This window comes from Pteropus medius, unplaced genomic scaffold (assembly GCF_902729225.1).
Source record: "Pteropus medius unplaced genomic scaffold, Ma_sr-lr_union100, whole genome shotgun sequence".
NCBI classification, from domain to species: Eukaryota; Metazoa; Chordata; class Mammalia; order Chiroptera; family Pteropodidae; genus Pteropus; species Pteropus medius.
Genome location: NW_024352149.1, coordinates 2,883,741 through 2,897,346, shown reverse-complemented (window position 1 = coordinate 2,897,346; position 13,606 = coordinate 2,883,741). Strand labels below are relative to the sequence as shown.

The 13,606-nt window shown below is 37.4% G+C and overlaps 1 protein-coding gene across 4 annotated transcripts in view; it reads left to right on the top strand.

Annotated features, from left to right (window-relative positions):
- Positions 1–3,598: 3,598 nt before the first annotated feature.
- GRM1 (glutamate metabotropic receptor 1) overlaps positions 3,599–13,606 on the top strand; it is a 325,790-nt gene continuing 315,782 nt past the window's right edge. For 2 of the 4 annotated variants that reach the window (XR_005649479.1, XR_005649480.1), the window contains exon 1: positions 5,324–6,193. Coding sequence is in view for 2 of the 4 variants with exons in the window: in XM_039846961.1 (XP_039702895.1) it covers positions 5,494–6,193 (700 nt within the window). In the remaining 2 variants the exon portion in view is untranslated. Of the gene's footprint in view, positions 3,770–5,162; positions 6,194–13,606 lie in introns of those variants that run through there. The other 2 variants (XM_039846961.1, XM_039846960.1) reach the window with 2 other exon arrangements.

Below are 13,606 nucleotides of genomic sequence, written 5' to 3'. Positions count from 1 at the left end.
AACGTTTGGAACACATTGTAATAGTTTACGTGTATCAAAGTTTGCATATAAATATGTTCCTAGATGGTTTAATACTAACTAGGCTAGTTACTTGCATTTGAGAAACAGTTGCAAAATAATTAGTCTCCCTACATTACATGAAGAATAAATTAGAAACGTTTGTAAACTGCTTGGCTTTGATTTTCTTAAAGAAAGGCATTAAAATAAGATATTTTTGTTGTTCTGTGAGAATGTATCCATTTATTTATTCAACAAATATCCTAGCACCTATCTTGAAACAGACATTGTTTTAGACACTGGGAATACAGCGAGGAATAAAACGGACAATAATTGTGGTCCTCATTGTGCTTTTGGAATAATTGTGTTTATCTTATTTTCCTCAATTATATTTTAATACTTTAAAAATAAAAGTTCAGACAGTTGTGCAGAACAGTATATGGCCCAATGTATGAGTTCATTTGCATGAGTCCATAGAACTATTGATGAGTTCTAATTGCTTATGGAATCCAATTGTTTTGATTCTCTCTCTGCATATATGGTTATAGCCTAATTAATCATCCAATAAAACAATTGAATATATATATTAAGCTGGACTTGTTTTAGTTCTTTTAAAATGTTTGGTTAACTTTGTTAATCTACCATGCTTTATAAAAATGTTTTGAGATTTTGAAAGAGGTTTTATTTTACAATTTGTGTTGCCTTTAGTTCAGAGCATAAAGTCCAATAAAGATATGACAATTTCCCTCTTCATTTCAACAATGTAGATAGACAAATTGAATAAATAAACTAAAAATTCTCACTGGGCCTTAAATTATCTTGCCAAATCTATGAATTAAATATAAAAATGTAAGAAATGCCACACTAGTTTAAGTGTCCATAGAGCACAGTGTTTTATAGAAAAGCTTGGTATTTACTTCCCACAACACTGATCTACCTTGAACATTCATTATATTCCCTTAACAATACATACATATCAATTTTCCATAAATCGATTTTCTACAATGAATTTCTTTGATCCCATTTCTATTTTCAGTCAGTCATACCTCTTCATTAATGAGTTTATTATCTTTTCAGCATACCTCACTTCCATAGTTCAATGACTATGTAAACTTTACTTTTCAAAATATCCTTAGAATACACTAAAATTTGGAATATGTGCTTTGACTTATTCATTTTTCTTCCTTTTACAAAATCTTATTCTCAATCACGTCTTACCTTTTTCATTTGAAGAGTATAAATTTTCAACTTATTTTATGTGGAAAACTTTACATTCTTTTGCTCACTTATAATCCAGACCAGTTCTTCTATGATGTCCTTTATGATGAAGAGCAGTGAGAACTGTGCACACAATTCTTTCTAAAGAAAGTGATCACAATTGTGTTTATAGGTGTTATTTGTTTTATAACCATATAAAGATGAGAGCATTTTGTCCTTACTGCTATAGCAGCACATTTAAATTGTTGTCTTGAGATAATATGTTGCATAGTCTTTTGCCTGATCTCCAACTATATTTTGTTTTCAATGGATTTCCCAAACAAAAATACTCCTAACACTTTTTCCCTGCTACAAATCACACATCAAATATAATATATTACTCTACCAACACCGAATTCATACTGGCAGTACTTCTGAACTTATGCACTTTTAGCATTTTTTGAACTCTTATACATTGGTGTATTGATCTATATTTGTTAGTTTTTATGTAACTCATTCTTTTAGTAATCCTCTTTAATCCTACTAATAGAACCTTGCCTTAGATGTCTACACATGGATTGCATCATGCCTATCTTGGTAAAGTATTAATTCCCAGAAAGATAAAGCGTATTTGGATGATCTTGTCTTCCCTTTTCTCAATGCCTTCTTCCTGCCTTATTTTTGTCCTTGTGACTTCTAAAGTTTGGTCTTAAATAATTATCAATAAATTTAATTAATAATTTCAAATGGACGCATTTGAAATATATTTTCCTTTTTTGCTATAATGCCTATAATATAGAATTTACGCATATGCATGAATCTTATATGTTATGATTCCCAAGATTCTTCCTCTTTAAAATGATTTGTTTCAATGTGTACTTTTTAATTGGACTGGATTGAGAACTAATAAATCTGAACACTTAATTATTCCTTCAGTAGTAGAATCTTTTCTAAACTATGTCAATATGATATATTAAAAACTTTCAGCTTCGAAGAGTACATTTTGAAGTTAAGTGTGGACTTCAGAGACAGTACTTTCTCTAATCCTGCAAATCATATCTAATGGTCTATATATGTACAGATAATCTTTGTATGTTCACTATATCTATGAAATATTACAAGAAAATCATGTTTGAGCCCTATCGACTAGGCTAGCATTATCTAACATGTAAGTTAAATGGCTAATAATAGAGGTGGGATATTATGAGGCACTGTGAACACCTGTGGCTTGCTCTTAAAGCAGACATCTTTCTTACAGTACAGATAGAGAACCATTTTACCCTATGCGTGAAGACAAAATTACCATCTATTTTCCTTGAGTATACATATGGTTACTTCCAGAACTGAGATGTTTTTGGATTAAAGGGCATGTACCTGGTTCAGTGCATTATGTATGGGAAAAGAAATAAGTTCTATCCTTTTTACATTGTCTAAGAAAAGTATGACACTTGGAGGGAAAGGGCCAGAACCACAATGAGAACTGGCTGCTGTTCTTGACTGGAGGCACCGTTTCTTTTCCTGGGTTTCATGGAGCGTACTAAAGAGTATTTAAAACAATCTCATGTGGTTTGTCCCCTCCGGGTGTCCATTCCATAGAATAATGATGACATGAACATGGTGATTATAAAGGGATCCACATAAGCTGATCTCTCTTCTCTACAGATGACACAAATAGAAAGCTTTGAGCAAGAGTGGAAAGGCACACTGTCACTTGTCTTTCCTCTCCAAAGAAGCTGGGACACATTCTGCTCAGCCAACATGTTCCCAGAGGAATGTGATTTAACTTCCACTTTTCACACAGTAAGAAGCAACACTGTAGACCCGCCGGGAGGATGATGGCAGCCTGGGAAGAATTTGGATAAGTGTTTTTCATTCCAGTGTTTTCATGTGACCCGTCTCTCATTCTCAATTTAGTTACATCTTGACCTGGAAAATGCAGCCACTGTTTACCTCTTGTCATTTGGCTTCCCTTGATCATGATTACATACCCCTCCTTGCCTATTCCCACCCTATGCAGCCCTCTCCCATTGCAACCTACTAATAGAGCCTTTCTCTAGATGTCTACACATGTATCTACTTGCTATTTCTCTCGGAAGGGGCTTTACTTCCAGGGAGATAAAATGTATCTGGATGCTTGCATTAAGTACCAGGAATATCTACCCAAAGCAGCCTAATTGGTTCCTCAATTCTTTCACCAGATCCGACTATTCATATATCTGGCAGCTTATTTAAAAACCCTGTTATAGGGGTCTTGTTATTATTCTCCACTTTCCCTTAGCTTTTCTCCCCTCCCGCCTCCATTAAACGACTGATTTTTACGCATGAGATTATAGACAAGCCTTGGGTGACCTGTTTTTTTCCCCCCTCCCCCTCCCTCCTTTTTTCCTTGCGGTAAAATAGTGCTGAAGAAAGAGGGCACTAGTGTACAACCCAGATCGCATCCTTGCACCGTCTGGATTAGAGCTGTAGCAGGCGTCTGAACCGAGCGTGGCTGCGGTTCTCTGGCCCGGGGACCATAGCGCTGTCTACCGGGACTCAGGTACGTCTCAAGTCCAAATTCTCCAAGCAGACTCAGGTGAGCAGACACTTGCTAGCGGTGAAACCCACCCCCAGTTGCAGACAGTTCCAATCTATGGGCTTTTCCTCCTGGTCCCAGGGACACCCTCGCTTATTTTTTTCTTTTAGTCCTGCATCCTGGGAAGCGTCGAGACCCATGGATGCCAGGGTTGTCTTCCTCCTTTTTGCCTGTCTCACCTCCTGTGTTTTTGCTCCCCACATGCTGCCTTAGCTCCTTTCTCTTACGACTCTCACCTTGAGAAAGGGAGCCGGGGAGGGACGAGAGAGGGAGCCAACTTCAGCCCCACGGGCGGCTGAAATTTGGCGCCTCTGTCCTCCGAAGCGGCCAGGCTTGAATATACTTGCAGGAGCATTGGCTGCAAGGCGAAAAGAATGAGGATAGAAAGGTGGTTAGAACGCAAGGGGAGGGATGTGTGTGTGTGTGTGTGTGTGTGTGTGTGTGTGTGTGGTGTGTGTGTGTGTGAAGAATGCAGGGAGGGTGGTTGAAAGAGCAAAGTCGGGGGCGAGGATGGAGTGAGGGTGTTGTCAAAGAATTGCAACTGCTAGTCAAAGCATCTGCGGGAAATGTCTCGGTAGCTGGACCGAGCACTGTCCAGGGTTCTGAAGGCGGCAGGGCTGGGCTGCCGCCGCGAGAGCAACGCGAAAGCTCCACTTCGTTCCCTTTCTGACTACTGCACAGCCAAAGGACCCTATTTAAGCGAGTTCAGGAGCCCCTCCACCCTCTCCCTCCACCCCCTACCGCGGGGAAACAAGTTACCTTATCTGCACTCTTTCTCCCTGAACGTCTACTGTAAGCCTGGCTTCTTGGGGGATGGGAGTGTGGAGGGGACGTACCAAACTCTGACATGCAGATACTTTACCAGACGTTGCCTTAGTTACTAATATATAAATTTCCTCAAGCTGGCAAATTTATGTTTACTGCTTGGGTTGTACATTAGGGTCTCTTCAACCCCTCAAAGTTAAAGGGTGCACTCCTGTTGGCGTTCATTTTGAAATAGCGCTTCCACCTTGGTAATGAAAGAGTTTCGAAATTTCTTCTGGGAAAAAGTTGATCTTTTCAAACCCTGAAAGTTCTCTTAAGGTGAAAGACCTAGCTCCTCCTCTCCTGTTTCTCCCACCCCCTCAAGTCAGTGAGGGTAATTGGAACTTGGGGACTTGAGGCTGGAGGAGGGGGCTGGTCGGCGGGGCTCTGCGCCTCCCAGAACCGATGAGGGCACTGGGAACAGGACACAGCACCTTCCACCGTGGCCAGAGCTGCTTCCCAAGCTGTCCCTCCAGCGCTATCATGATGTGCTGACATGAATTGGACCGGGCAACTATTAACATCACTGACCCCTGAGTTTTGACACAAGCGACACGAAGCTCTGATTTTCTTTCTCTTTTGTTGGCAGCTTCCAGCTTTCCGCTGCCACCAGGACGCCCACTGTACCCTCGCTCAGTTTACCTTAGTGCACTGGTGAAGAAGGGGGACTCGAATTCCCCTAGAAACGCCTCCCTGGAGTGGAAGTGACCGTGGAGGACCAAAAGGAGGAGGAGGAGGAGGAGGGGACAGAGGCGGTGGTGCAGGCGGCGAAAGCGTTGGACTAGAGGTGTTGGCGAGCGGGACGGAGCTGAGAGAGGCAGGCGTGCGGCGTCTCCGCGGTCGCTGCACGCCCAGACCCGGCTGGCGGGACCAGCCTGGGACCGTGGCTGGCCGGCTTTGGACCGCGCGTCCGCATCACAATGGTCCGGCTCCTCTTGCTTTTCTTTCCAGCGATCTTTTGGGAGATGTCCCTTCTCCCCAGAAGCCCCGGTAGGAAAGTGTTGCTGGCGGGAGCCTCGTCTCAGCGCTCGGTGGCCAGAATGGACGGAGATGTCATCATTGGGGCGCTCTTCTCAGTCCACCACCAGCCTCCCGCCGAGAAGGTGCCCGAAAGGAAGTGCGGGGAGATCAGGGAGCAGTATGGCATCCAGCGGGTGGAGGCCATGTTCCACACGTTGGATAAGATCAACGCGGACCCAGTCCTCCTGCCCAACATCACCCTGGGCAGTGAGATCCGGGACTCCTGCTGGCACTCCTCCGTGGCTCTGGAGCAGAGCATTGAGTTCATCAGGGACTCTCTGATTTCCATTCGAGACGAGAAGGATGGACTCAACCGGTGCTTGCCTGACGGCCAGTCCCTCCCCCCAGGCAGGACTAAGAAGCCCATTGCGGGTGTGATCGGCCCTGGCTCCAGCTCCGTAGCCATTCAAGTGCAGAACCTGCTGCAGCTCTTTGACATCCCCCAGATCGCATATTCCGCCACAAGTATCGACCTGAGTGACAAAACTTTGTATAAATACTTCCTGAGGGTTGTCCCTTCTGACACTTTGCAGGCAAGGGCGATGCTTGATATAGTCAAGCGTTACAATTGGACCTATGTCTCTGCAGTCCACACGGAAGGTAGGCATTGCATTTGGGAAAGAAAGGTACCCAGAAAGCCGGGGGCATTGCATGATGTGTGCTTGGGATTATGGTTTCTTCCATGTTTATTACTAGCTCTGTGGGGGAGCAGACTTTGCCCTTTCAGTAAACGCCCACCCAGGCATTGACTTTTATCACCATTCTTCTCTAGTTATAGTGTAGAAAAACTGTCCTGTCGTGTTTCTGGGGATGGTAGGAGCCTAAAAGATGCTAAACTCTCCATGAACAGTGTCCAACTGTAGATTTTGGACTTACATATTTGTTTGCCCTCATTTTCTGAGTCTGTGTTTGGAAGGCGTATTTGCCCAAAATGTTATCCCATCGTTAAGAGACTGGCTCCGATATTCTAAGCTTAATAGACTAATCCAAAGTGAGCAATTAGAAAAAAAAAAAAAATTGCTGTCCTCTAAATTGGTACTGAAAACTTTATCCTGTCTTGAACAGCTGAAGGTGCTTCTTTGTCCTAGTGTGCCCCTTTTATACACAGAAGACTTACCTGTGAATGTTGCATTAATGTAGTCATCTCCCCCAGTATATTAGAAACTTATATTTGAAATTCTGGGGTGCCTTACATACCAAGGAAAAGTAAATAATCTAAATAATTTATTTATTTTCTTCCTACTAGATGTTAAAATTGTCCACATAACCTTACTCTCTCCAAGAATTATCTTGTTTTATGATAAATAGTACTAATGACCTCTTGGATTTGAGTTTTAGTTTCTAGTCTTTTTCTTTTAACACAATGGCTTTGCTCATTAGAATTTAAAGTTAGAGCAATTACAAATTACAAATGAAAAGATAGTTGATATCAGGTTTTAAAATGCATTTTAAAAATAAAATAGAATTAACTGAGCTTAAAACTGATTTTTCAGAGTCTTATAAACATGATTTCTCAAAGAACTTTTTTGTGAAGGTTTTCTTTGCTCTTTGATTTTAGCCTATATACATTTTTGGTTAAAATGAGACTGTTGAGTCATCTACGCTTAACTCCTGTTAGATTTATGAAGAAAATGAGACCCTGGTTATAAATTGATGTCGAGGACAATTCATATGTACATGCTGGCATATGGAAGAGAATCTTGAGGGTATTGCTACATTCATATTTCTTAATATCAAATTATCAAAAGAGAGACCATAGGCATGACTTCATGTTCTTTTAACAGTTATACAATATTCAGTTACCAGTGTGAAGTCTGATGACAGAAATTAAGAATCATTTTTACTGAAGTTATATAGTTATATAGTTATTGCTTTAATTTATAAAGGGAGCGGAGTTTTCAGGACAAACATAAATAACGTAGAATATACAGTATAATTTTAGACTTAACTTTTGGGGGGAAAAAAAACCAACTTTCAATGGCAATATTTTGACTTCTAACACCTGGCTCATGTTTCTAGATCTTGATTTTTAGTAAACTGCATACTTCTTTTTCAACAAAATCTCATACCACTTTTTTAAGGTGCAAATTTAAGTTCAGCTGTTAATTCTTTACATTTGAATTTTTTAATGTTAATTTCCTACATTTTAATGTTTAATATAGTTTCCTCTAGTGCTTAGATGTAACATCTTGAAAGCATAAGTTAAAAATTGTTAATTTAGAAGAGTATCTCTAAAAGGTAATGGCAAAAATCTAGATTGAATGTGATTTATTTAAATATTTAGTAATTCTCCCTCCTTTGAGCTAAGTAATTGACTATAGATATTAGAAGTGTAAGTCCCTCCTTTAAGAAGAAGTAATACTATCATTTTTAAACACTGGTTTTAGTTTTCATATTTTATTATAATATCATTTCGGGGGTGAGAGGTGGAGAGGGGTTGAGAAAAGAGCCTCCTCCTCTCTTCAATCTGTTTTCCAGTTGCATCACTTCGCTAAAATTAATTGCTAATACTGGGTTGCTTTCTGAAAACTAGAATTATGTTTTTTGAAAATTTATTAGACTTGTGTTTGCCAATTTTGTTGAGCAGGGCTAATATTAAAATTTCACCTCTGCGTTAGTTTGGACTTTGTTTCCTTTTTGCCTTCTGGCTGCTGTTGTGAGACAGAGATAATGTCTCCACACTATGACAGTAGTTGATTCCCGACTAGAATCAACTAGAATCATAGAACAGCATCAGAGCTAACTTTTATGTCTATTTTTTTTTTTACCAGAGATTATGCCAGTTGTTTTGCCTTTTATATAGATCTTATTTTTCTCAAAGAAAATTTGTTTCTTCTCTTATTTGACATAATATCTATGGAAACTAAATTGCCTTTATTTTCTTCTATCTGCAAAGAAATATCACAGCCTCCTTTATATAAGCTCCAGCGAAAAATTTGTTTTTACTGTGGCTCTGCCCTCCTGCTTCTCAGGGACCCATGGTGTACTGGCCTGCAGGCACTTTCTTGCATCATTTAGTAATTTTCCTGCCTTCAGACTGATGGGGTCACCTACTGGTGACAGTTCCCTGTCAAAAAACAGCTAAGACCACATATCAGTGTTGTCTCTGCCATCTGGGCACTATTCAGGAAGGAAGTCAGTTTGTCCAGATATTAGTAATTCGGAGCTCAGAAATTTTGGAAACTACAGTGACCTTCACCTCTCCTTTCCAAATTAACCATTTTAAAGTCAATGTAACATCACACTTTCTTTTATTAGAAGTTAGCCTGGTACAGTTAACATCAAAATTACTAAGTGACTAGACTAGTGTACCTTCATTTCTATGGTTAATTTTGATGGACTTTAAAGTTAGAGATGGAGCATCTATTCTTTGAATGCTCCAATTGTTTTTATATCCCTTTATTATTTTATTTTATATAAAGTTAAGCTTAGAGATATTTTCCGTTTTGTTTTTTTTTAAATTTTTTAGCCAGCTAGAATTCAGTGTGTGTGTGTATATATAGTTTTTTTTTTGGCAGAATTTTCAGTCTTCTAGCACATCATTTGTGCCACACTTGTCCTCTGGGTATGACAACTGTCATTTACCTGACATAAAAGAGCATCTGTGCATGTGAAATTAACTGCAATAAGCTCTCCAGAAATTTATCAGGATTGGTTCCTGAGGGGAATATTGAAATAGGATCTGTCAAAGGGTGGGAGTGGTGAAGCAAGAGAGCTTTATCCACAAATAAAAATAAAATGCACTTTGGAGCAAGGTGCTCACCTGGAATGTGTGTCTTTAAATATGTTAAGCATACAATGCAGAAATAGCCTTCTTCTGTGAAGAATATTTCGACCAAGGGCACCATATTCCATCCTTCTGACAAAATGCATATTCTCCATCAAAAATTAAATTTATCATTTTGAAAGGCTGTTAAAAAGAAGTACTTCAAAGTAATTCTACTTGATTAAATTGAAAGCATTGGACAAGTCCAATTAAAATATCCTTTGAGTTTGTAGCTTCAAAAGATTTTGTTTTAGTTTTTGGTTTTTTTTTGTTTTTTGTTTTTTGTTTTTGGATTGGTGCATTTTCATTTGTTTTAAGGTTTTCTCTCTTAGTATTTTGTCTCCTAGTGCCAGATGAGTATTGATATGATAAGAGGTTTAGTGATGTCACTTTCTTTTTGAAAATATTCACTATAAGGTGCTGTTTAATTTATGTTTTCATTGTGGTGCACCTTTTTTGACATTTGCTCGCATTTTATCTGAAATGGGCTTTTTAGGCTTTTTTCCAAAATCCAATCATTTTTTTCTCAGAAACTTTTTTCTATTTGACATAAAACTTACTTTAAAAGTCTAATGGCATCAGAAGGCAATCCTAAGTCAGTTAACTATTACTCTAGCTAATGCGGTTACATATAAGACTTTTATTTCTAATTAATGTGTTTCCTATCTATGCACCACTAACTTTCTTTATACCTTTCTTAGCTTGAATCCAACCTATATCACAGTAACTTACCTTAATAAATTATCATATTTTAATAAATTATTATATTGTAGTAAGGAATGGGAGTGTCTTGAAAGGTTATTTAGGCCAATCAACTAAAGATACTTAAAACGCTACTATTACAATCTTCGCCAAGAAGAAGTTCCCATATGCTCTAAATTTCTAAATTATGATTAAGATTTCTAATGAGAATGGGAGAATATAGGGCTTAAATTCAGAAGCAGAATTTCACCTATTAGTCAGTTTTTCTATATAATGACCTGTCTCCCTGAAATTTTGACCAATTCTCCATTGACAACTGGGAATCAGTCAAGCAATTTAAATTCCCTTTCCATGTGACATTTGCCATCAATAAATCCTTTCTTTTTATATGCCATACCTTGCCAGTTCCTTACCCATATGTTATAGTTTTTAGTTTCCTCCTCGTCACAGATAACTCAAGTAGATCTTGTCCAAAAGTCTTTTTTAAAATATGTGCTGCTACTAGGTAATATTTCCTTTCATTTATACTTAAGCAGTTCTTAATATTACTATCATTTTTATTAATATTATCATTATATCTAAGAATAGGACTCTGTTTTTTTATTTCCTTTTAAATGTGAAATTATTAGCTTAAATTTGTCTTATCTGTAAGTTCTGAAATTTTAGTTATTTAGCTCATTTTAGCGTTCTTCTTTGTGTCCTCACGATTTTATTCTAGACATTAAAACTGAGTTAAGAATGGAGTCCCATAGCCTATCACTAGCAAACTACTCCCTGACTAACTCTGGTAGTCACCCATACCTATTTACGAATGAATGAATGAATGAATGAATGAATGAATAAATAAATAAATAAAGTTTAAATGAAAACCATCATTATAGATATTCAATTCTAATTGTTGATTTACTATACCAAACACCATACATAATAAATTTAAAAAGTTGGTCTCCATTACTAAGTACTTTATACTCTAAGGGAGTGCAGTTTGTACACAGGTAAAAGAAGTAAAAACAAGTAAAAATGAATCATTATGGTATAGACACTTAAAAATATGACTTTGTACAACTTAGGGAACACTGAAGGAAAATATTGGTGAATATAATTCGCTAGAAAAAAAGCTAGAGAAAAGGGAATTTTGATTAGTTTTTTAATTTTTAATATGACATTTGTAAAAGTTAGAGGCTGTGGTGAGAATGTCCCTATGCAGATGAAATGAGCGAGTCTGCTCGGCTGGAGTGGAGAGTGTAGTCCAGGAGCTATCATCTCAAATGTGGGTTCTTATAATCTCTGATTCTGTGACTCTTTACTGATATAAAGGGCAAAAAATGGAGAATCTTAAAATATGTACCAAAAAGTTTTTGTTTCAAGAAAGATATGTCCGAGCAGAGTTTGATGTGATTCAAAGATAATTAAAAGAAAACCAATTACTGAAATGTGTAAGGGAGATGCATTAGATGGGGAGGAGAAAGCTAACTATGAAAAGATTAGTGATTGTAGAATTCTAGATACTAGATTATTAAAATAATTAGGAAGAATAAAAGGTGATCTAAAGAAATATTTTATGGGAGAATTTGATGCAGCAAAGAGTTAGGGCTGAAGAAGTGTTGAAGCTACCTTCAGTTTTGCAATTCTGAAGAGCCAGGAGAACTTTGGAGTAATTAACAGGACAGTGATAGGTAGGTTTCAAACCATGATTTCTTTAAGGTTTTAACAGCATGGACTTAGATTTAATGTGTGCAACTTGTTGTGAACTTTGGCTGAGAGCATATACTTTATTAGCAAGTGTGGGTGTACGGACAAAAGAGAAGTCAAAGATAGTAGTGAGGTTCTCTATTTGGGACTTTAAAAAGTGTTCCAAGTAAACCTTGTTTACTTAGAACCTTGATTCTACAGCTTACTTACCTGGGAACTTGAGAGCTGCCCTCTTTAAACTCCAACCTTTTAAATTTCAAACATTTTACAAGATGATTTTTGCAAACTCTATTATATAATTTCCTAACTTCCTTGAAAGGGAATTTAATAGACAATTTTCTTGATTATACAAAGTAATCATTATGAATATCAGTTGTTACATGTGCTAAGATACAGTGGTAATCTTGAAGCTGGTTGAAAAGGTGATCTCAAGAAATATAAAATATAAAGCTATTTTAAATTTCTTGAAAAATATAAAGCTATTTATTCCTATCACAAATGGTCCTAGATTGCCATACTTTCAAGTTTTTATATTTATTTTATCCTATATTGGCTAGGCTTATTAAACTCATTTTCAAAATTATATAATCAGTATTTAATGAAGCACTACTATGTGCAAAGGATTAAGGTGAAATACAAAGATGAATAAAAGAGATATCTTTATTATTTTGAGAAAGCTTGAGCTCTTCTCAATTCTTCGGCCCTGCCATCAATCACTCTGTGACTTCATTTGCCTTGGAACAAATTTTATAAAGAGCTGGTCAGTGTAGGGTAGATGGTGATGTCAGCTTCTCCTTTATGTTTCTGTCATATGGCTTGCCAGCTGCCATTCCTCTTCAGGCACTACAATGTTTCTCCTAGCGACCTATAGAGCTAATATACAATGACTATTTTATGGATATTTAATAACTTTCTGGGCAGTGGCTGAGTTGGTGTCATCATAAAGAGATTTTCAGAAGCCACATTTCCAGCATGCCCTTTAGGAAGATCACAGAGGGCTGGGAAACCAAAGACAGAATAGTTTAATGAGCACCTTAAAACCACTGAAGAAACAACGCATGCTGCATACTATTCTGATATTAGATTGAAAGCAATATCTCAGTAGGAGAAGGTTGTCAGTTTTTAGAGAAGCTGTAGTTGAAAACCAGAGTCAAGCCGAGACATGAAGCATTGTCAAAATGATGTGCTGCTTATCCATCAAAGAGCTACTGTTAGGTTTTAAATTTCGATAGAAATATTTATGTAAGTTATGTGTACAAGTTCTAATTATATTTCATGCCCAATTGTTCTCTGGGAATATCTACAACATTTTAAATCTTAATTTATATGAAAAATTATAATTTTTTTCTCTGGTCTCATGGGAAGTTTTGCTTTCTTGAACTTAAGTCATGGTAGTACCAAATATAGCATCAATGTTTTTATAAAGGGAGTTTATTAGCTCAAGCAGAAACTTTGTGATCAGAAATTCTCATTTATCAATTTTAAGATTATCCATTTTAGTCAGTTTAGGGCCAACAAATTCAAGATTCAAGGCAATTATCTAAAGGATTCAGATAAAAGCCTTAATTGGCAATTGAAGCACAATAAAAATTTTGAGGAGCAGGTTTTTGATTATCAAGTAACTTATTTTGCTTCCTAATGAAGACATGGCCATTTATTCACTGATAAACCCATGTGTCTATTATGTGTCAGACACTGGTCTTTGTGCTAGAAACATGAAAATTTAAAGAATAATAACTATTGCAATCATCATTACTTTATTATTATCTTCCATCATCTGTTGGAAGTAACATAGAACTATAGAGGTAGTTATAGGCTCATGGGTTACCCAAAAGTACATTTACTCATTTTTA